Source organism: Cetorhinus maximus, chromosome 4 (assembly GCF_964194155.1).
Source record: "Cetorhinus maximus chromosome 4, sCetMax3.hap1.1, whole genome shotgun sequence".
Lineage (NCBI taxonomy): Eukaryota > Metazoa > Chordata > Chondrichthyes > Lamniformes > Cetorhinidae > Cetorhinus > Cetorhinus maximus.
Genome location: NC_135882.1, coordinates 127,186,998 through 127,211,867, shown reverse-complemented (window position 1 = coordinate 127,211,867; position 24,870 = coordinate 127,186,998). Strand labels below are relative to the sequence as shown.

The 24,870-nt window shown below is 41.8% G+C and overlaps 1 protein-coding gene across 7 annotated transcripts in view; it reads right to left on the bottom strand.

Moving 5' to 3' along the window:
- rnf41l (ring finger protein 41, like) overlaps positions 1-24,870 on the bottom strand; it is a 64,728-nt gene that overhangs the window by 19,771 nt on the left and 20,087 nt on the right. For 3 of the 7 annotated variants that reach the window (XM_078540768.1, XM_078540762.1, XM_078540764.1), the window contains 3 exons: positions 9,850-10,075; positions 7,074-7,213; positions 3,877-3,903 (listed from right to left, as the gene is read on the bottom strand). In XM_078540768.1, coding sequence (XP_078396894.1) covers positions 3,877-3,903; positions 7,074-7,213; positions 9,850-10,075 — 393 coding nt within the window. Of the gene's footprint in view, positions 1-3,876; positions 3,904-7,073; positions 7,214-9,849; positions 10,076-11,018; positions 11,185-24,870 lie in introns of those variants that run through there. The other 4 variants (XM_078540769.1, XM_078540763.1, XM_078540767.1 and 1 more) reach the window with 2 other exon arrangements.

The following is a 24,870-nucleotide window of genomic DNA, read 5'->3' as shown; positions in this document are numbered from 1 at the left end:
CTATTCCTGAGGTTTAAAACAGTACAGGAATTTGTGATAAGATTAATAAATATACGAAAGAAAATAAATAATTTAATAAAATAATTAAGTAACTAATTAAAGCACATAAGCATGGCAGGAAAGGTCATGGCTGCAGTACATGGGAACTCCTGGATACCAGTGTGATCCACATCTGCAGTAAGTGTCTGTGGCTTGAGATGCTTCAGCTCAGAGTCATTGAGCTGCAGACATTGACACATCAGGGAAGATGAGAGTTACCTGGACACTTTGTACCAGGAGGCACCCCTTAGGATAGGATCTTCTGATTTGAAGGATCGTCAAGGACAGGAGGGTGTGATTGCAGCTGAGGCAGGTATGGGGACCCAGAGGGCAGGAGTGTCAGCCTCTGCAATATTCCAAGAGGTCTGAGGTTCTCTCAGCTTGTTTAGATGGGAGTGGGGTCTGCAGGGTGGATGAACTGACTGACCATGGTACTGTGGCACAAGGAAGCCACTCAAGTGGGGGGAGCACAAAGGAATGTAGTGGTAGTAAGGGACAGTATAGTGAGAGGGATTGACACTGTTCTCTATAGCAAGGAGCAAGAGTCCAGACAGCTGTATTGCCTGCCCAGTGCCATGGCTCAGGGCATTTCCTCAGGGCTAGAGAGGAATTTACTACAGAGTGGGAGGGGGAGGATCCAGTGGTTGTGGTTCATGTAGGTACCAATGACATAGGCAGGATGAGGAAGGAGGTTCTGCATAGTCAGTATGAGGAGCTAGGCACCAAATTAAAGAAGCAGAACCTCAAAAGGTAATAATTTCTGGATTATTACCTGAACCATGTGCAAATTGGCATAGGACAAATAAGATTAAAGAAATGAATGTGTGGCTTAAAGAACCGTGGGAGAAGTGGGTTCCAGGTTGTGGTTCACTGGCACCAGTACTGGGGAAAGTGGGATCTGTACCATTGGGATGGTCTACACCTGAACTGCGCTGGTGTTCTAGCGAGCCACATAATTAGGGAAGTAGAGAGGGTTTTCAATTAAATAGTGGGGGCAAGGGATCGAATTTGGGAAGATGTGGTAAACCAAAGAGTAGAGACAAGGCAAGAGAAAATGGTATTAATATGGGAAATGATAAACAGACTGTGACAGAAAGGGACAGAGAGTAAAAATCTAAGAGTAAATCAACAGATGAGGCTAGACACTACAAAAATAATAAAAGGACAAAACTAAAGGCTCTGTATCTAAATGCATGTAGCATCTGAAACAAAACAGATGGACTGATAGAGCAAACAGAAATAAATAAGTACGATCCGACAGCCATTACAGAGACATGGCTACAGGATGACAGAAATTGGGACCTGAGTATTGAAGGGTACGTGACATTTAGGAAGGACAGGAAACTTGGAAAAAGGTGGAGGGGTGGCTCTGTTAATTAATGATGGTATTAGCACATTAGAGGGGGATGAGGGATCAGTGCTGGGGCCTCAACTTTTTACAATTTATATAAATGACTTGGATGAAGGGACTGAAGATATAGTTCTAAATTTGCTCATGACACAAAGATAGGTAGGAAAGTAAATTGTGAAGAGGACATAAGAGGACTACAAAAGGACATAGATAAGTGAGTGGGCAAATATTTGGCAAATGGAATACAATGTGGGAAAATGTGAAATGGTCCATTTTGGCAAGAAGAATAAAAAACTTATTATGTCAATGGTGGAAGATTGTAGAGCTTTGAGATTCAGAGGGATCTGGGTGTCTTAGTGCATGAATTACAAAAGGCTAGTACACAGGTACAGCATGTAATTAGGAACTAATAGAATATTATAATTTATTGTGAGGAGAATTGAATATAAAAATAGGGACGTTGTGTTTCAGTTGTACAGGGCACTGGTGAGACCACATCTGGAGTACTGTGTACAGTATTTGTCAGTCTCCTTATTTAAGGAAAGATGTAAATGCATTGGAAGCAGTTCAGAGAAGATTTATTAGACTAATACCAGGAATGGGCAGGTTGTCTTATAAGGAAAGGTTGGACAGGTTAGGCTTGTATCCACTGAAGCTTAGAAGAGTAAAAGGCGACTTGATTGGAACCTTTTAAGATCCTGAGGGGTCTTGACAAGGTGGATGTTAAGAGGATGTTTCCTCTTGTGGGAGAATCTAGAACTAGGGGTCATTATTTAAAAATAAGGGGTTGCTCACTTAAGACAGATGAGGAGGAATTTTTTCTTTGAGGGTGGTAAGTCTTTGGAACTCTCTTCCTCAAAAGGCGGTGGTTGCAGTCATACCTAGCACAAAGGAAGGTAGTTGTGGTTCTTGGAGGCCAATCATCTCAGTTCCGAAACATAACTGCAAGAACTCCTCAGGGTAGTGTCTTGGGTCCAACCATCTTCAGCTGCTTCATCAACAACCTTGCTTCCATCAGAAACGGAGATAGTCGCTGCTGATTGCACAATGTTCAGTACCATTCACAACTCCTCAGATACTGAAGTGTCTGCCCATATGCAGCAAGACCTGGACGACATTCAGGCTTAGCCTGATAAATGACAAGTAACATTCATGCTACACAAGTGCCAAGCAATGACCATCTCCAACAAGATAATCTAATCACCTTCCCTTGACATTCAATGACATTACCATCTCTGAATCCTCCACTATCAACATCCTGGGGTTTAACATTGACCAGAAACTGAATTGGACCAGCCATAAATACTGTGGCTACAAGAGCAGGTCAGAAGCTGGGAATCCTGAAGCGTATTACTCACCTCCTGACTCCCTCAAGCTGTCAACAATCTACAAGGTGCAAGTCAGAATTGTGATGGAATACTCCCTGCTTGTCTGGATTAGTGCAGCTACAACAATACTCAAGAAACTCGACACATCCAGGACAAAGCAGCCAGCTTGATTGGCATCTCATCCACTACCTTAAACTTTCAATCTCTCCACCACCAATGCATAGTAGCATCAGCGTGTACCATATATAAGATGCACTACAACATCTCACCAAGGTTCCTTCGACAGCACCTTCCAAACTCACAACCTCTACCACTTAGAGGGACAAAGGCAGCAGATGCATGGGAACATGACCATCTGCAAGTTTTCCCTCCAACCCGACATAACATCTTGATTTGCAACTATATTGCCATTCCTTCACTGTCGCTGGGTTAAAACCCTAGAACTCCTTTCCTCACAGCTCTGTGGGTTTACCTACACCACGTGGACTTCCAGCGGTTCAAGGCTGCTCATCACCATCTTCTCAAGGGCAATTAGGGATGGGAAATAAATGCTGGCCTAGCCAGCGATGACCACATCCTGCGAACGAACAAATTAAAAAAAATGAAACGGCTATATTTTATATAATAGTCCTTTTTTAAAAAAGAATTGTTATATGGGTGATTCTTCTCCCCAGAGACCCAGCAGATGTTTCTAGCTGCTATTTCGTTGAGGAATCAGTGGCAAACGCTGGGAGATTTTTCTGCTCTACGCTTGAATATTGGACCACTAATGTCCACCTAACCTAACAGGGCAAGCAAATAAAGATTTTTGATAGACAGTGAGTTAAGGGTTACTGGGAAGCAGACAGGAAAATGGAACTGAGATCACTACAGATCCTATGTTCCTATTGTTGATCCCATCAAAAAGATGACACTTGACAATTCTATATCCCCTTCCGCACTGGAGTGTCAGCCTATTTTGTGTGTTCAAGTCATGCTGTAAGGCTTGGACCCACAATCACCTGAACCAGAGGTCAGTATGCTACCAACTTAGCCTCTATAAAAAAAGTCATTCAAATCACTGCAAATCAAAAAATGCACAAAATCAATGTTAATGAAACTTTGAGAAATTAAAGGTTAAACATTTCACTGCAACGAAATCCATTTTTAAATACATACCACATCCATAACACATGTAAATTCCACCTAAAACAAAATTGGCAAAAGGATACTTCAAACACTTCGGCTAAAAAATTGGAAAATATGGCTTTACTCTTGTTGTATAAATCTTTTGAATGTTACATAACGTATAAGAAACCATGTCCATATATTGCTACTATTATGACATACTGGAGAATATTACAGTCATCTAAGACCTCTAAAGTGAGGTAGTTGACCATGTCAAACATTGGAAAGATTGAGCAGGGTGATAAAGAACTTTGTACTCTGATCACAGCCAAAGTGAATATCATTTGTGTCTTTGGTTAGAGCCATTTTGGTGCTACAGGAGGGATGGAAACTTGATTGGAGAGATTTAAACAGAGTTGCAGGACAGATGGGGAATAGCAACACATTTAAGGACTTTGGAGAGGAAAATCAAGGTAGGATGGTTGTTTCCAAGGACAGAGGATGTAATATTGTATTTATTTGGGAAGGAGATGATATTGTGGTTAAGTTAGGAAGGCATTTTCTGAAGACAAAGAATCATTTATAATATCACCGAGTATGATGGCCTGGAAGGAAAGTTGGGTGGTCAGCACTTTGGTGAAAATAGGATCAAAAGGAGCAGAAGGTCCCATGAAAAGGGGAGCTTTTTATGGGGGGAGTGGGGGAGAAATGGGGGGAGCATGAGAGAGGGAGGGGTGGATGCAAGGGAGACAAGGGGACATAGCTAAATGGTGGTTAAGGGCTAGCATAGGGTGAGGAGGTTTGTCTTAATGGGCAATGGGAATGGAGGAAAGCAGCAGCAACTGATGGTCTCTACCTTGGTGACAAATAAGTCAAAGGGCAACCAGGAGAATAGGAGTTAAGAAGGTTGGTCATAAAGCAAAAAAGCCAAGAATTATCTTTGCTCACAAGGATGATCCTGAGTAATGAGCAGCTTTTCCAGAGGTTAAAGAATCCTGGTGGGGCTTGATGTAGTTCAGCCAAACAGAATGGCAAATTGCTAAGCCACATCTATGTCAGATATATTCACGTTTGCATCCCTTGTGGGGACCATTCCAGAGACATTAAGTGGGTATGGACATAATGATTATTTTTCTGGTAATAAAGGTATCAAAGGCTGAATTGAGGAAGTGATTCAGCAAATAAATGGCTGTTAAGCTACTCTGGCAAATGGAGTGCCAAAGGATAGAACTCTAAGCAGGGAACTAGAGAAGCCAAGTATATACAACCAACATCAAGTAAACCAGAGACATGACTGCTTTCTCTCTCTCATAGTTGTAGATATATGGATAAACTCCCAGAAGCAGCAATCAGCCTTGCTTAACAGAACTAGATAAATACCTGGTTAGAAGAGATGAGTGTTATAAGTGATTGGACTATTGAAATGCCATGTCATGGAAGGTAACTGGACAAAATTGAAATTTTCAGGTTTTAAGTTGGCGTATTACTCTGAAGTCTCAGAGTTCATTTTGTGGGGAAGAAAGTTTGCAGGTTCTTCTCTCTGGAGACTGAATGTGTTGAAGCAAGAATGATGGAAAGAAGGAACTGGCATTTAAACTTATTTATGGATTTAGCTTCCACCACTGTTTCTGGTGAAGCATTCCAAATCTTAAATATTCTAAAAAGAGATAAATGATTAGTTGCTCTTTTTCATAATGGTGTTAGTTGGCCAGGATATTGTGAGAACTCATATTTGTTATGATCATTTGAGAAGTCAGTCATTCAGCCCATCAAACCTGCTCTGCCGTTCAATAAGATCTTGGCTGATCTGATTGTGGCCTGAACTTAATTTCCTGCCTGTTCCCCTTGTCAACCAAAAATCTGTCCAACTCAACATTGAATATATTCAATGATCCAGCCTCCACTGCCTGCAGTGAAAAGAATTCCAAAGACTAACTACTCTTTTAGAGAAGGAATTCCTCATCATTTCATTCTTAAATGGGAAATCATTTTGAAACTATGCCACCTAGTTCTAGATTCTCCCAAGAGAGGAAGCATCCTCCCAGCATCCACCCTGTCAAACTCCCTTAGAATCTTATGTTTCATTAAGATCACCTCATTCTTCTAAACTCCAATGTGTATAGATCTAACCTGCTTAACCTTTCCTCATAAGACAATCCTTTCATCCCAGGAATCAGCCTAGTGAACCTTCTCTAAACTACTTCCAATGCAAGTATTTCCTTCCTTAAGTAAGGAGACCAAAACAGTACACTCCAGATGCGGTCTCACTCTTTTTCGATTAGTGACATGGGACTTTTTAAAAATCATATGAACAGTTAGACTTGGTTTAATGTCTTAGCTTAAAGAAGGTATTCCACCCTAACTTCTGCAATGAAGAATCAGCAAAGATAAAAGTCCACCACACAAGAGAGGCACAAAATATACATGGTCTCTAGAAGGAAAATGATGAGGTCAAATGGTAATTTCTTATCACTTCTTTCTCTGTTAGAATGTACAGCTGATAATTCTCTTGTTTCTCATGGACAAGACTTTCCACAGCATGATTTTCAATATTACTTGCGAGACACAGATATTCAGTAACTCACTGAATTCTTTTCTCACATATTAGATAAAAACATGCTTCCTGGGGTACATTAAAATCTCCATTATCAAGATCATTATTAAAACAGGCTTGGGTTAAATCTAGGTTTAACCACCAGGGGGCATAGTTCAGCAGCATTTGTCAGTTAGTGACAAAAAAGCTGGAAATCAAAATGAAATCAAACTAAAGGACATACAATCTTCCCATCAATATACAAACTAAACTTGTGCTTTTCCTTTCCCGAGCTAATTCTGATCATAAGATTCACAATTTTAGGAAACAATAAAAATATAGTTTCAGGTAATAATAAAGACAAATTTGGCAGAGGATAAAGAGTTTATATAAATATTTTTCCACTTCACAAAAGAACAACAAAAAAACTTGACCATTTAATATTTTTGTTCTCAATTTTTGAAACCCTAATACCCAGTAGACATTTTAATATCATTTGATGTATCCCCTCTTTCTATAATAATTTATAAAAACAAATGTCTAGTTTTGATTTAAGGTTGCACTCAGACCCGATTTATATGACTTATGCTCTTCAAGGAAGATAACGTCTCTTTTCAAATTTCAGTCAGTTAATAAATACTCTTTCATTAGATCTAAACCAGGAATTGCAAACAATTACACAGATTCAAAATAATTTTTGTAGCTTTTTACTTACCAGCATTTAAGCAAGGAACTTGGCTGTATTCACACTCTCTTTCATGTCTGTCAATAACTTCTAAAGAACATATTGTTTCACAACCATGCTGTCTATTTTTGCACCAAATCTGAAGGCGATTCAAATCATTTCGCATATACCTGGCAGGGGGGAAAAAAAGATCAAATTTAAAGGACAGGTAAACTTTATTTCCCCCTCACCCCATTTAGGCTTACAGGCAAATTACTTCACCAAAACTACTTTTATTAGTGACAGCATAGTGCTACAATCTCTGTAGAGACTGATAACTTTTAAAAAAGAGATTCAAACTTCCAGTTACTAGCTGAAAGAATGACACAGCTTGATTTCCTGTTTTAAAATTTTTACTTCAACAAATAACTACAAGCACTATTAACTAAACACACATGCTTAAAGTACAGAGATGAACATTCCCTTTTCATACTCAACACAGATCACACTCCATGGAATTACAGTCCCTATAACAAACAGTCCACAGTTGCTTCCAGCGGGTTTCCATATTCCATTTTGCCCAGTAGTAACTTGGAATGACTGTCTCCATGCACTTTTTTTTTTAGTTTTTAAAGAGTTTTTTAAACCTACCACCAGCAATAAAGCCTATTCTGATGATTCTTCCCTGGCCATGCCAGGACAAATCTCCTGGAATTCATGGAAAGCGTCATTTCACCTTGAGACCTTCTCCCTCTTCTGTCTACTAACCACACAGAAACTGTTATATGTCTGTGATATTCACCGATTTGCCTGTAACCTGATCTTGAAAATGGCTTCCTCTTCCCTATGGCAACATTGAACACATTAACCTTGAATTTAGGTAGGAATGCTCATTAGCTATCCTTGACCCAAACTTTCTTTCACCTTAGAGGTAAATAGACAGTTTACAGCACAACTGTTTACAACATGGTACCTTCAACACCTTTCTAGGGGTTAGGAGACTCAGAGTCAATGCATTGTGAACTCAAAGACTGCTACCATAGTCTCCAAGCATAAATACCTTGCATCTTCTTCCCAGTGAAACAATCTAAGCCTTCTCCTTTGCTTTATAACAATCAATCTGCCTGACAGTGAGCCTGGGGTAGACTCTAGAGCTGGTCATATAACCCCCTTCATTTTACCCTAAATTTAAAGCTACAATCTCAAAATATAATTTTATTAACATAATTATGACAAAAGTTATAATTTTCTTTCATCATCTCACCTCAGCGTATCAGAATGCATATTTAAAACACATGCAATTTATATCCTTTCTAAAATTTCAGAATTTCTATTTTAGCTTATAATCCCAAACATAGCTTATGCATTAGGTAATGCTGTTCAATGTAAATGAAAATCAATACTTAAAATGAATCAGGTGCCAAATAAGCTATGCTGTTATCTATCAAGCAGAGATATAATTGCTATCTTCATGGACAAAAAAAATTGATTGTTAGAATAACAGCTGTTGCACAACACAGGTCACAGCGAGTTGGAATTTATATTGTTGAAAAGGTGGGTGCGTGAAGGAGTTGGTGAACAACGCACATGTCCATAGAAATGTCTTGAAAACAAGCCTATAACACATCAGCTCAGAAATAGAAAATTCAAGCAATTTTTATTGGTTTGTTAGAAATATGCAGCATTTGCATCCCCACTACAGGTACTTACATAAAAAATGGTTTTCAGACTTCATAGTTACATAAATAAATTAGTCTACATACTCACTGGTGGAAACAAGTTTATACCTAGGATGTGAATAGGCATTTTACGGTGATTTTCCTCCAAAGCGAGGATCAAGAATTACATGAAATTAAGAAAGGGTTAAACAAATTTGTATCTTTCTTTCCTAAATGTCATTTCAGGGCAATGTCCTAGGCCCAACTATCTTCAGCTGCTTCATCAATGACCATCCCTACATCATGCAGTGGGAAGTGGGGCCATTGACTGATGATTGCAATGTTCATAAAGATAAGGAAAAAGTCAAGGCCTGCATGCAGGAAGAAAAGTGAAGATGATAGAGGTAATTGGTGGAGTGAAAATTGAGAGGCAGGATGTACTGGAAAAGCTAGCTATGGTTAGAGTGGATAAACTGGCTGGTCCGGATGGCTTGCATTCCAGGTTGCAATGGGAATGCAGATAGCAGAAGGGCTTGCTATGATGTTCCAATCTTCCCGGGGAAAGGGGAGATGCCAGAGAACTGGAAAGCAGCAAATGTAATACCCTTGTTCAAGAAAGGGTGTAAGGACATTTGTAGTAACAAGAGGCCAGTCAGTTTAATATCAGTTGTAAGGTTTTAAAAGAAATAATCAAGGAAAAAATTAACATGCACTTAGTGGTTTGAGTTAATTAAGGACAACCAGCAAGGATTTGAAAAAGGCAAATCATGTTTAACTAATCCAATTGAATTTTTTGAAGTAACAGAGAAGGTTGATAAAGGAAACGTAATGGATGTTGTCTATATAGATTTGAAGAAAACGTTTCACAAAGTACCAAATAAAAGATTGATTAAAAAAATGGAGGCTCATGAAAATAGGAAGATCAGTAAAATGTATCTTGGATAAAAATGTATATTTTATAAGACAGAGGCGTAAGAAATTCTAACTCCTATATTAAAGGATGCTCGGTTAGTGGGAGAGCCTCTCAGCACATCCTGTTGGAAGAAATTTGCATATGAGCCAATTTTCTCTAAGAAATTTGCCCAGAATAAATTTGACTATTAAGCGTGACTGAGAAATAAGCATGCATGTTCTTTGCTTTAAATATTACAGACAGATGTCTAGATTACCTAAATAGGGGTCGAAGCATGGATATATCCAAGGCCTGCCGATCTTCTGGACAATTATGGTTCTGCACAAGCCACCCATGGATACATGATGTGCAGAAGGCATGTTCACATGGAGCCTGTAAAGGATTCTCCAACACATCTCGGCAGATGCAACACAGCAGTCCTTCGTTTACATAGCCTACAAATCGCTCAATATCATATCCCATTCTCTTACTGTAATCTGCACCTGTTTAAAAAGGAAATAGGCTAACAAAATATTAAAGTTTAAAAATAAATTACATACAATATATCTTTGTTTTAATATTGAATAAAGTCATTGTTTATTCTTCCTAATTAATTGCTAAATATAAGTTTGACTTCTACAACACCATAGGTGTACTTGGCGTGATGCTACCACACTGTGGTTTATTAAGCGGAGTGATTCTCTGAGCCAATAGACATGGAAAATCCCAGATTTGTGCTGAAATCAGTGTTGAATTTATTGATCTTAGTCAGAAAAACAATAAGGGCACAGAAATTGCTCACAGTGCCCCCAGGTTAGAAATTAAAATCGGCTCCAGTTCCCATTCCAGAGCATTCAGTCGCCTCTCCTGGAAGTGTGTGTATACAGATGTTGAGTAAGTACAGGTTTGGGCTCAGTTGCAATGTCTTTTGTAATCAGTTAGCCCTCGGCCTGTTGAACTTTATTCCAATGAGGAATCTAATGCCTTCAGGAGAGGTTGAAAGAAAATTGGAAGGTCGGGGGGGGGTGGGGGGGTGCGGAAAACAAGCACAGTGAACATCTACACTCAAAACTTTCAACTTAAACTCACAACGTGAAAACAATTTTCAGAGCAAACTTTCCTTTGTTAATTCCTTACTTCTGTCTTTTTGGAGGAAAGTGAAATAATTTCCTCCACAACCATCATTGGTGGTACTTACCATTTGTTCACCAAGAGGTATATTTCAGCAGCATGAACAGAGGCTCACGCCAGCCATTTTACTCCTCTGATTGAAAAAAATAGCTAAATGTGGCAGTCATGATTTAAGTTTGAAAGTGAAGCTCAAATTCTAAGACGTGTTTTAAATGATGCAGAATTTACAGCTGCCAATGTAAAGTTTTGAAATAAGAGCTACTATTGGAGCACTATCACATTTGATCTGCAGTGTATCTTTTCTACCTAGTATACCTCATTACAGCCTTGGTCCAAACATGAAAAGAGCTGAACTCCCGAGGTGAGGTGAGAGTGCCTGCCTTCGACATCAAGGCAGCATTTGACCGAGTGTGGCATCAAGGAGCCCAAACAAAACTGATGTCAATGGGAATCGGGAGAAACCTCTCCACTGGTTGAAGTCACACCTAGTACAAAGGGAAATGGTTGTAGTTGAAGGCCACTCATCTCAGCATAGGACATCACTGCAGGAGCTCCTCAGGGTAGTGTCCCAGGCCCCACAATCTTCAGCTGCTTCATCAATAACCTTCCTTCCATCATAAAGGTCAGAAGTGGGGACGGGTGCTGGTGATTGCAGTGTTCAGTACCATTTATTACTCCTCAGATACTGAAGCAGTCTGTGTCCATATGCAGCAAGACCTGGATGACATTCAGGCTTGACTGACAAGTGGCAAGTAATATCTGTGCCACAGGCAATGACCATCTCCAACAAAAGCAAATCTAAGCATCCTCTCTTGAAATTCAATGCCATCACAATCCCTGAAGCCCCACTATCAACTTCCTGGGGAGGTTACCATTGACCAGAAACTGAACTGGACTAGTCATATAAATACTGTAGCTACAAGAGCAGGTCAGAGGCTAGGAATCCTGCAGCGAGTAACTCACCTCCTGACTCCCCAAAGCTTGTCCACCATCTACAAGGCACAAGTCAGGAGTGTGATGGAATACTCTCCACTTGTCTGGATGAGTGCAGCTCCAACAACGCTGAGGAAGCACACCACCATTCAGGCGAAAGCAGTCTGCTTGACTGACACCCCATCCAGCACCTTAAACATTCACTCGCTCCACCCCTGCGCACTGTGGCAGCAATGTGTACTATAAAAATACTATTAGAGTACACAAGCAAGCAGATTATGTTGAATTTGTATAAGTCACTATTTCAGCCTCAGCTAGAGTATTCCATCTAGTTCTGAGCACTGCATTTTAGGAAGGATGCAAAGGCATTGGAGAGGGTGCAGAAAAGATTCACAAGAACAGGTTCAGGTTCAAACATGAAGATAGATTAGAGAAGTTAGGACTGCTTCCTTAGAGAAAAGAATGTTGAGAGATTTGATAGAGGTATTCAAAATCATGAGGCGTTTGGACAGAGTAGGTAGGGAGAAACCGTTCCCACTCATGAACGGATCGAGAACAAGAGTGCACAGATTTAAAGTAATTAGTAAAAGAAGCAAAAGTGATGCGAGGAGAAACTTTTTTTTTTTACTAAGCAAGTGGTTCAGGTTTGGAATGCACTCCATGGAGGTAGGTTCAATTGAAGCATTCAATGAGGAATTTGACTGTCGTCTGAAAAGGAAGAATGTGCAGGGAGAATGGGGAGGAATGGCATTAGGTGAGTTGCTCATTCGGAAAGCCAGTATAGACATGATGGGCCAAATGACCTGTTTCAGTATAGTAACAATTCTGTGATCCTGTGATAAAAAGATGTACTGCAGCAACACACCAGGGCTCTTTCAACAGCTCCCGCAACCTCTACCACCTACAATGACAAAGGCAACAGATGCATGGGAATACCACCACCTGCTGCTTCTCCTCCAAGCCACACACCATTCTGACTTGGAACTATATCACCATTCCTTCACTGTCTCTGGATCAATATCCTGGAACTCCCTCCCTAACAGCAATGTGGGTGCACCTACACCACATGGACTGCGGCAGTTTAAGAAGGCAGCTCACCACCACCTTCTCAAGATCAATTAGGGATGGGCAACAAATGTTGGCCTTTCCAGCGATGCCAAATCCCACGAAAGAATAAAATAAGATGCATGGGATCACCATCACCTGCAAGTTCCCCTCCAAGTCACTCACCATCCTGGCTTGGAACTACCTGCATATCGCTTTTGCTGGGCCAAAATCCTGGAACTCCCTCTCGAACAGCATTGTGAGCATACCTACATCACATGGACTGCAACGATGAAGACAGCAGCTCACCACCACCTTCTCAAGGGTAATTAGGGATTGGCAATAAGTGCTAGTCTTGCTAGCATAACCCACATCCCTAGAATGATTAAAAAACAATTGCCCTCATGAACTCATGCCCCAGGAGCATTAGCTCAGGTCTCTGGTCACTCGTTCAAGTAATCTTACCACTATGCTACTGTCCCCTTAACCTCAAAAGGTAACAACTCCAACAGAACAGCGCTCCCTCAGTACCATATGGGGTGTTAACCTAGATTTTCATCCTCAAATCTCTGGAGTGGGATTTGAACCCATAACCCTCTGACTCAGAGGCAAGTGTGTGACTAACTGAGCCACAACTGACTCTCAAGAAGCACATAATCTAGCCTGATACTTCAGTGTAGTTCTGCAAGAGTGTGCATATCTTTTAGCTGTTTGTTGAAGTGGATGTACAGATCCCATGGCACTACTTAAAGAGCATGGGACCTCTGCTAAGATGACCGTGAGTAATATAAATGATGATTCCACATGTTAAATAAAACAAAATCATTCCAATCATAATTATATTTTCACTTCCATCTTATAAAATACAAGTTTTCTATAGTATGCTGATGAACATGCCAGAAAGAATACTTAATCCTGACAGTAGAAATTCACTTCACCTGGTAACAGTTTCAATTTAAAAATATCATCGAGGCAATACTGACTTGTATTTTAATGCACTTGTAGGGATCATAAAAAAGGTTTTATTCTACAATTGCCTCCATACTATGTAAATCTTCCAACGGCTCATCTAATCCAACCTTCAATTCAGGCAAGGCAAAAAAGATCAACTGTCATATTTTCAAATACACAGCTATTGTTCAGGGAGAAAACAATAAGCTATTCACATGAGCTAATCTCTTGGCACAAACCATATTCATATTATAGGTCACCAGCTCTAAGTAAAAGATCCTCGGTAATTTTGCTGTTATGAAATAATCTAAAACTATGCAGATTCATTATCTCAAAGTAATTTTCACATACAGGCAAGAAATACTATAATCACAAAGCAAAGGTAACAGAAGAGTCACTCAAGTGTGGGGTATTTGTATTTCAGTCTACTCTGCTCTGGTCTAACTGGGCTTAGTTTAATGGCTTTTGATCAGTTGAATTTGCTACATTTTACATTTCCCATTGCAGAACTTTCTTAAGAACTCCAATGGCATGGACAGTTTCACTTCATTTTCTCCAAATCTTGTGAATCCTTCATCTGAAAAAAATTAACATCCTATCATAATTCAATAATAGAAAAATCACTAAACCAAAGTTAGGCAATAAATGCATGCATGAAGTCCACCCATATAATTGTATATTAGAAGTACTGTGGATTTCCTCATTGTTAAAAATGTCATTTATGTATAGGATGCATAATTCAGTTTATTATTGTAAGAATTTGAATATTTAAGGCTGATGTTTGATCTCTCAAGGAATCAAAGGATATGGGAAGTGGATGGGAAAGTGAAGTTGAAGCCCAAGACCAGTCATGATCATATTTAATGGCAGAGCAGGTTCAAGGTGCTCTATGGCTTACTCCTGCTCCTAACTCTTGTGATTATTATTTAGGAGACTTCAACAACTTGCATGTAGAACTACATTGAACCAAAAATTGATGAATAATGACATATAACTGTCATGTATGTTAATGTGCAAATCAGCCAGCAAACTGTGGTGATGGAGATACCCTGTGAATTACAAATTGCTTTAAGTTGCTGGCTGATTTACACCATTCTGTTGTTAGCTGCGCGAAAACCATATCTTGCTCTTCACCTTCCTGTGATTTTCATGAAGTTGCCAGACTGATCCTGGTGAATTTTCCATTTTCATTTGCCTACGTACAGTAGCTTTCTGCATTTGCTAACTCACCACTAGTGGGGGCAGGAGACATTGCTGCAGGAGAAAGGGGCCAGTAGCAGTTGTAACAGACTTGAAGATTAAAACCATCCTGAAATTGGCAAAATCTACTGATGTAGAACTATCACTCTGTGGTGCTGCAGTACTTAGGCTACTACCTAAACATAGTTCATTTAAATATTTTGGGACTTTCTATATCCCTTAGCAATACTGGATGCCTGTTAAATGTTGGTGCTAAAGGTGTCCAGTGCTACCAAAGCAACCATGATGGAAAGTGTGATGTATATATTACTCCATCATCATGCCCTCAGTTAAATATACTTGCCCATATTTGGGCATTCAGCAGAAAAATTTGTCAAAATCAAAAATGGGTGAAAATATGGTGTGATGAATCCCCAATCCGTTGTTCTTTGCTTACAAATAGAAAGCTCTGTAGAGAAAATTTAAGAGTAAATAGATGCATGGGTTCAAGAGGCTCGAATGATTACAGCATGAGGAAACCAGAGTAATTCTGGTTGAAACAGAACTAGGAACTTGAGCTGAAGTGAGTGAAACCAGCAAATCATTCATTTCTGCCTTGGCAAAGTATAACTTTAGAAAGATCAAATTGTTTACTACCATGAATACAACAATTTGCATCTCATGCTTTTAACAACTGCAAATAAATCTAGTTAAAAACAAAAAACTACTGCGGATGCTGGAAATCCAAAACAAAAACAGAATTACCTGGAAAAACTCAGCAGATCTGGCAGCATCGGTGGAGAAGAAAAGAGCTGACGTTTCGAGTCCTCATGACCCTTCAACAGAACTGAAGTATAGTTAGGAGAGAGGTGAAATATAAGCTGGTTTAAGGTGGGGGACGGGGGGAGAGAGAAGTTGAGGGTGGAGTGGTTGTGGGGACAAGCAAGCAGTGATAGGAGCAGATAATCAAAAGATGTCACAGACAAAAGGATCAAAGAGGTGTTGAAGGTGGTGATATTATCTAAGAAAAGTGCTAATTAAGAATGGATGGCAGGATACTCAAGGTACAGCTCTAGTGGGGGGTGGGGTGGAAAGACTAACAAGGTATTAGTTGTAGATTTAAAAATAATGGAAATAGGTGGGAAAAGAAGAATCTATATAAATTATTGAAAAAAAAAGGGAGGGGGAAGAAACGGGGTGGGGATGGGGGGAGGGGGAGTTTAAGATCTAAAGTTGTTGAATTCAATATTCAGCCCGGAAGGCTGTAAAGTGCCTAGTCGGAAGATGAGGTGCTGTTCCTCCAGTTTGCGTTGGGCTTCACTGGAACAATGCAGCAAGCCAAGGACAGACGTGTGGGCAAGAGAGCAGGGTGGAGTGTTAAAATGGCAAGCGACAGGGAGGTTTGGGTCTTTCTTGCGGACAGACCGCAGGTGTTCTGCAAAGCGGTCGCCCAGTTTGCATTTGGTCTCTCCAATGTAGAGGAGACCGCATTGGGAGCAACGAATGCAGTAGACTAAGTTAGGGGAAATGCAAGTGAAATGCTGCTTCACTTGAAAGGAGTGTTTGGGCCCTTGGACGGTGAGGAGAGAGGAAGTGAAGGGGCAGGTGTTGCATCTTCAGCGTGGGAATGGGGAGGTGCCATAGGTGGGGGTTGAGGTGTAGGGGGTGATGGAGGAGTGGACCAGGGTGTCCTGGAGGGAACGATCCCTACGGAATGCCTCTCCTCAAACTTCCCATGGAAATATGAAACCAGATTATGGATCCAATATTCTGATGGTCACAGTAGGGGCAAGCATCAAGAGAGAAGGCGAGCTCAGATCAAGAGGGGATAGTGAGGCCAGAATATGCTAAAAAAGCTCCCATGATTGCTATGCTGCATAATACCTTCACTTTTCAAAATGAGAACAAATACAAGGAAATTGATAAGTGAATTTTAGTAAAAGTGAGTTTTTTTTTAAACAAAGAGAAAGCAATAACAGTTACAATCCAGTATAAAGTTAATCACTAGTAGTCGCTTTGTTCAAGATTTCAGAAGAGTTGCAAGATCCTCGCTATTTGAACACCATATAAAATTTATCTTACGTTCAACAGCTCCAAGAGTGGCAAAATACCAACTGATTGAACAGGAAATTATAAACTGTGTTCACTACACACAATCGTGTACAGCTCATCAAAAAGACAAAGACAGAGCTCTCCTCATTTCCTTAAGGCGTTGATTCCCACTGGTGTACAAATTTGGTGGTAGCTTTTCTTGTAAAACAATGGTTTGGGCTGTGGTGGTCAACTCTGTATTAAGCATCACCTGGTGTGACTCTGGAGCTCAACCCATGGCAGTCTCTGTTGTCCTGCGGAGGAAGACAGTGGGCTGAGAAGGTGCACGATTCGCTAGCCTCTGTTTTTTCTGGGCTCTCTTCTTGGCCAGCTGAGCTTTTGTTTCTGCTTGCCTCTCCCAAAGCCTTTCCAAACAGTCAGCCTCCAGGGGTCACGGCTGTGAGCAACTGTCTCCAGTTGTCAGTCAATGTCTGCCATCTTCATATCTCTATTGCAGGAGTTCTTGTAGTGGAGGTTTGGAGACCCAGGAGGCCAATTCATCGTACAGAAGATCTTTGGGTATATTGCCATCTCCATCTGATAAGTATGGTTGAGCCAGAGCAGACGTTGTTGTCTGAACAATGAGTGTACACTGAGAATTATCAGGCTCCAAGACTTCTGAGCTGGTGATCTTGTCCTGTCAAGGGATGCTGAGGATATGTTTGAGATAGTGAAAGTGGAAGCTATTCAGCCTTTTCTCATGCCTCGCATATGTTGAACACATCTCACCACTGTAGAGGAGCTGAGGATGCAGGCTTAGTAGACTCATATTTTGGTGTTCTTAGTCAGGTTGCTATGTTCCACACACTCTTACTCAGCTTGCACATAAGGGCTGTAGCTTTTGCAATGCACGTGTTGATTTCAGCATCATGTGTCAGATTGCTGTTGATTGTGGAGCCTAGTTACACGAAGCTATCAACAATTGCCACCGTCACATTGTCAATGCTGATAGATAGCGGTATGGCAACATCCTGAATCATGTGTCTTCCTGATGCTGACGGTCAAACCAAACTTTACAGGCCTGAGGCAGTCTGACCATTTGCCGCTAAAGTTGCTCTCAGTATGGAATGCAAAAGCAGCATCGTCAACATGAACCGTATTATGGGTAAGGTCAGCTATGCCAGGGCAACATTGGAATTCTGCAGTGGGGTCAAACAGGATTCTATTTTGGCGCCAGCATTCTTTGGCATATTATTCTCTTTGCTGCTGTCATATGCCTTCAGGTCATCTACAGAGGATGTCTACTTATATACCAGAACTGACAGAAAGCTGTTTAGCCTTGCTCACCTGAGATCCAAGACAAAGGTACGCCAAGTCTTCAGACTCACAGAACCAGTAATTTGCAGAAGAAGTGGACATTCTTCATGTATGGGCCTAGATAATTACTGTTGACAGACTATGCAGCCATGGGAGGCATTACAGGCTAGCCGATGCGCACTTGAAAAACCACATATGCGTACTTTTTAGTAAGAGTTATTTGGTAGCTATCAAACCATAAGACATAGGAGCAGAAATTAGGCCATTCGGCCCATCGAGTCTGCTCCGCCATTCAATCATGGCTGATAAGTTTCTCAACCCCATTCTCCCGCCTTCTCCCCGTAACTTTTGATCCCCTTACCAATCAAGAACCTATCTATCTCGGTCTTAAATATACTCAATGACCTGGCCTCCACAGCCTTCTGTGGCAATGAATCCCATAGATTCACCACTCTCTGGCTAAAGAAGTTTCTCCTCATCTCTGTTCTAAAAGGTCTTCCCTTTACTCTGAGGCTGTGCCGTCAGGTCCTAGTCTCTCCTACTTCCGCACGTCCACTCTATCCAGGCCTTTCAGTATTCTGTAAGTTTCAATCAAATCCCCCCTCATCCTTCTAAACTCCATCGAGTATAGACCCAGAGTACTCAAACGTTCCTCATATGTTAAGCCTTTCATTCCTGGGATCATTCTCATGAACCTCCTCTGGACCCTCTCCAGGGCCAGAACATCCTTCCTGAAGTACGGGGCCCAAAATTGCTCACAATATTCTAAATGTGGTCTGACCAGAATCTTATAAAGCCTCACCAGCACATCCCTGTTTTTATATTCTAGTCCTCTCAAAATAAATGCCAACATTGCATTTGCCTTCCTAACTACCGCGTCAACCTGCAAGTTAACCTTAAGAGAATCCTGGACTAGGACTCCCAAGTCCCTTTGCACTCCAGATTTCTGAATTCTCTCCCCATTTAGAAAATAGTCTATGCCTCTATTCTTCCTACCAAAGTGCATGACCTCACACTTCCCCACGTTATATTCCATCTGCCACTTCTTTGCCCATTCTCCTAACCTGTCCAAATCCTTCTGCAGCCTCTCCGCCTCCTCAATACTACCTGTCCCTCCACCTATCTTTGCATCATCTGCAAACTTAGCCAGGATGCCCTCAGTTCCTTCATCTAGATCATTAGTGTATAAAGTGAAAAGTTGTGGTCCCAACATTGACCCCTGCGGAACTCCACTAGTCACCGGCCGCCATCCTGAGAAGGACCCCCTTATCCCTACTCTCTGCCTCCTGCCAGACAGCCAATCTTCTATCCGTGCTACTACCTTGCCTCTAACACCATGGGCTCTTATCTTACTGAGCAGCCTCCTGTGCAGCACCTTGTCAAAGGCCTTCTGGAAGTCCAAGTAGATAACATCCATTGGCTCTCCTTTGTCTAACCTACTCGTTACCTCCTCAAAGAATTCTAACAGATTTGTCAGGCATGACCTCCCCTTGATGAAACCATGCTGACTTTGCCCGATTTTACCGTGCACTTCCAAGTATTCTGAAATCTCATCCTTAATAATGGACTCTAAAATCTTACCAACGACTGAGGTCAGGCTAATCGGCCTGTAATTTCCTGTCTTTTGCCTCACTCCCTTCTTAAACAGGGGGGTTACATTAGCGATTTTCCAGTCCTCTGGGACCCTCCCTGACTCCAGTGATTCCTGAAAAATCACCACTAACGCCTCCACTATCTCTTCAGCTATCTCCTTCAGAACTCTGGGGTGTAATCCATCTGATCCAGGTGATTTATCCACCTTCAGACCTTTCAGTTTTCCTAGCACCTTCTCCTTGGTAATGGCCACCATACTCACCTCTGTCCCCCGACCCTCTTGAACTTTGGGGATGTTACTCGTGTCTTCCACCGTGAAGACTGATGCAAAGTACCTATTCAGTTCCTCTGCCATTTCTTCATTCCCCACTACTACTTTTCCAGCGTCATTTTCCAGCGGCCCAATGTCCACTTTTGCCTCTCTCTTACCTTTTATATATCTAAAAAAACTCTTGCAATCTTCTTTTATATTACTGGCTAGTTTACCCTCATATTTAATCTTCTCCCTCCTTATTTCTTTTTTAGTTGTCCTCTGTTGGTCTTTGTAGACTTCCCAATCCCCTGGTTTCCCACTGCTCTTCGCCGCATTGTATGCTTTCTCTTTAGCTTTTATGCTGTCCCCTGACTTCCCTTGTCAGCCATGGTTGCCTTGTCCTCCCTTTAGTATGCTTCTTCTTCCTAGGGATGAATTTTTGCTGTGTCTCCCAAATTACTCCCAGAAACTCCTGCCATTGCTGTTCCACTGTCTTTCCTGCTAGGCTCATCTCCCAGTCAATTCTGGCCAGCTCCTCCCTCATGCCTCTGTAGTTGCCTTTATTCAACTGTAATACCTTTACATCTGATTCCAGCTTTTTCCTCTCAAATTGCAGGGCAAATTCTATCATATTATGGTCACTTCCTCCTAAGGGTTCCTTCACCTTAAGCACCCTTATCAAATCTGCCTCATTACACATCACTAAATCTAGAATTGCCTGTTCCCTAGTGGGCTCCACCACAAGCTGCTCCAAAAAGCCATCTCGTAGACATTCTACAAATTCCTTTTCTTGGGATCCACTACCAAACTGATTTTCCTAATCTACCTGCATATTGAAATCCCCCATGATCACTGTAACAGGAGCTGGTTGATCTTTCCTTTTAATAGATCACAGCAGCCAATTTTAACATAAAAGCAAAATACTGCAAATGCTGGAGATCTGAAATAAAAAACAAAGTGCTGGAAATACTCAGCAGGTCTGGCAGCATCTGTGGAAAGAGAAAAAGAGTTAACGTTTCAAAAAAATGACTTCTTCAGAAGCCAATTTTAACTCCTTTGTTGCAAGGGAGGCAGTGGCACAGTGGCATTGTCACTGGACTAGTAATCCAGAGACCCAGCGTAACATTCGAATCCTGCCACGGCAGATGGTGATAAAAATTAAAAGTCTAATGATGCCCATGAAACAATTGTAGATTGTTGTAAAAACCCATCTGGTTCACTAGTGTCCTTTAGGGAAGGAAATTTGTCATCCGTACCGTTACTCCAGACACAGCAATCTGGCTGACTCTTAATGCCCTAGCAAGCCACACAGTTGTAAAAAACTGCTACAATGAAACTGGACCTGCCTGCCGCAAATGCATCTGCCCATGACAGTATCAGTGGGAGTGACCACCGCACAGTCCTTGTGGAGACAAAGTCCTGCCTTCACACTGAGGATACCCTCCATCGTGTTGTGTGACACTATCAACATGCTAAATGATAGATTTCGAACAGATCTAGCAACTTAAGACTGGGCATCCAAGAGACACTGTGGGCCATCAGCAGCAGCAGAATTGTCCTCAAACACAATCTGTAACCTCATGGCCCGGCATATCCCCCACTCTACCATTACCACCAAGCCAGGGGATCAACCATGGTTCAATGAAGAGTGCAGGAAGAGCATGCCAGGAGCAGCACCAGGCATACCTAAAAATGAGGTGTCAATCTGATGAAGCTATAACACAGGACTACTTGCATGCCAAACAGCATAAGCAGCAAGTGATAGACAGAGCTAAGCTATCCCACAACCAACGGATCAGGTCTAAGCTCCGTAATCCTGCCAAATCCAGTCATGAATGGTGGTGGACAATTAAACAACTCACTGGAGGAGGAGGCGCCACAAATATCCACATCCTCAATGATGGAGGAGCCCAACACATCAGTGCAAAAGATTGTATTGCTACAATCTTCAGCCAGAAGTGCCGAGTGGATGATCCATCGCAGCCTCCTCCAGAGGTTCCCAGCATCACAGATGCCAGTCTTCATCCAATTCAATTCGCTCCATGTGATATCAAGAATCAGCCAAAGGCACTGGACACTTCAAAGGCTAAGGGACCTGTCAACATTCCAGCAATAGTACTGAAGGCTTGTGCTCCAGAACTTGCCGCAGCCAAGCTGTTCCGGTACAGTTACAACACTGGCATCTACCCGGTTATATAGAAAATTGCCCAGGTACGTCCTGTACACAAAAAGCAGGACAAATCCAACCCAGCCAAGTACCGCCCCATCAGTCTACTCTTGATCATCAGCAATGTAATAGAAAGGGTCATCAACAGTGCTATTGGGTGGCACTTGGGTTTGGGATCCGGCAAGGCCATTCATCTCCTGACCTCATTACAGCCTTGGTTCAAACATGGACAAAAGAGCTGAGGTGAGGTGAGAGTGACTGTCCTTGACATCAAGGCAGCATTTGACTGAGTGTGGCATCAAGGAGCCCTAGCAAAACTGGAGCCAATGGGAATCAGGGGGAAAACTCTCCGCTGGTTGGAGTCATACCTAGCACAAAGGAAGATGATTGTTGGAGGTCAGTCATCTCAGCTCCAGGACATCACTGCAGGAGTTCCCCAGGGTAGTGTCCTCGGCCCAAACATCTTTAGCTGCTTAATCAATGACCTTCCTTCCATCATAAGGTCTGAAATGGGGGTGTTTGCTGATAATTGCACAATGTTCAGCACCATTCATGACTCCTCAGATACTGAAGCAGTCCATGTCCAAATGCAGCAAGACCTGGACAACATCCAGGCTTGGGCTGACAAGTGGCAAGTAACATTTGTGCCACACAAATGTCGGCAATGACCATCTCCACCAAGAGCTCTTGATGCTCAATGGCATTACCATCACTGAATCCCCCACTATCAACATCCTGGGGATTACCATTGACCAGAAACTGAACTGGACTAGCCATATAAATACTGTGGCTACAAGAGCAGGTCTGAGGCTAGGAATTGTGCTCGACTAACTCACCTCCTAAATCCCCAAAGCCTGTCCACCATCAACAACGCATGAGTCAGGAGTGTGATGGAGTACTCCCCTTTGCCTGGATGAGTGCAGCTCCCACAACACTCAAGAAGCTTGACACCATCCAAGACAAAGCAGCCCACTTGATTGGCACCACATCCATAAGCATTCACTCCCTCCACTACCGACGTACAGTAGCAGCAGTGTGTACCACTACAAGATGCACTGCAGGAATTCACCAAGGCTACTTAGACAGCACCTTCCAAAACCATGACCACTACCATCTAGAAGGACAAGGGCAACAGATAGATGGGAACACAACTACCTGGAAGCTCCCCTTCAAGTCACTCATCATCCTGACTTGGAATTATATAGCCATTCCTTCACTGTCGCTGGGTCAAAATCCTGGAACTCCCTTTCTAACAGCACCATGAGTGTACCTACACTACATGGACTGCAGCGGTTCAAGAAGGCAGCTCACCACCACCTTCTCAAGGGCAACTAGGGATGGGCAACAAATGCTGGTCCACCTTCGAAGCCCACATCCCATAAATGAATTTAAAAAACCAAAATGGACAACAGCCAATTCAGGACAGACCAAGGTGTCTTGACTCAAGTTTAAATGTACTTAATACCAGATAAAATGATGTTAAAAAGCAACAATAGGCCCTTCTCGGACACAATGTTATGAACCACAATAATTAATGTAACTGCTTCAAGGTATAAAAATAATTTTTAATAGTTCACCCAAATGCAAATAACAGAATAAATAAGAAATAAGTAAGACACCAGGGTTCTTAAGAAACAAGACAAACTGCAAGAAAAGAAATTCAATGATAAAGCAATAAAACAATTGAGAGAAATGGTTATAAACAAAATCTTTCCTCAGTTAAATTTTGCTTCTAATATTCTTATTGAGAGACTGCCCCCCTTGTGTCATTGACCAAGTTAGTGGTCTCTTCCCTGCTCATTCACCCAAGGAAGTTTTTCTCCCCCCAATGCCCACTCTCAAACAAGATTTTGGCAACTGTTAGCTGTGCACACCCAAGCGCCATCTCTTTCCCCAAATCACACTGGACACTGCTACGGGAGAGGGCAGAGACACCAGAAGGGTCAGGTAGTGGCAGAGACAGAAAGATTGGGGGGGTGGGGGAGGTGGGCAATTACAGACTGTAGTCAGCAGCACCTGGGTGTGGGTGGGTGATCAGAAAGACTGGGGAAAGGAGGATGTGGGAGATCATGGTTCAGGGGTTGGGTGACCAATCCATGGAGTGGGTGTAGGAAGGGCAGGAAAAAGGAGTTTAGCTAGATCCAGCAATCCTTAACTCCCTTTAGCTGCCAGGTTACATTTAAATTTAAGATTAAATCTCAGGCGCAAATATTTAAATGCCAGCCGACCTCCTGTGTTACGTTTTTCTCTGACATAAACGTACCAATCACACACAAGGATTGGTGAAACAATTATGTGGGCTCTTGAAGATGAGTATATACAGATAATGTTCACTCGAAGGCTATTATACATTTAATCTCTACTCTGCTGCTTGCAAACTGATTAGAAGTCATGGAACAAATACATTACATCCTGTTGAGGTGTGTAATGTTTGACAGCAGTTTAAGATGTGCTCCCTTAAAGGTATATGCACATCGTATCACAACATCCTGGAGTGCGTTACTTGCTTGCCCACCCATTCGCATCTCCAGTGAAACTGGAAGTGGGTGGGTTTTAAGATTATTTTAGCATCCAACCCAAGCCTACCATTTTTTGGGGGTTAAAATTCCCTTCTATATTCCTTTAATGGCCAACCTTTTCCTGTTTCTAGGTGATGGATAACTCCCATTCCCCTCTCCCCACTCCATCTCTGTCCTCCT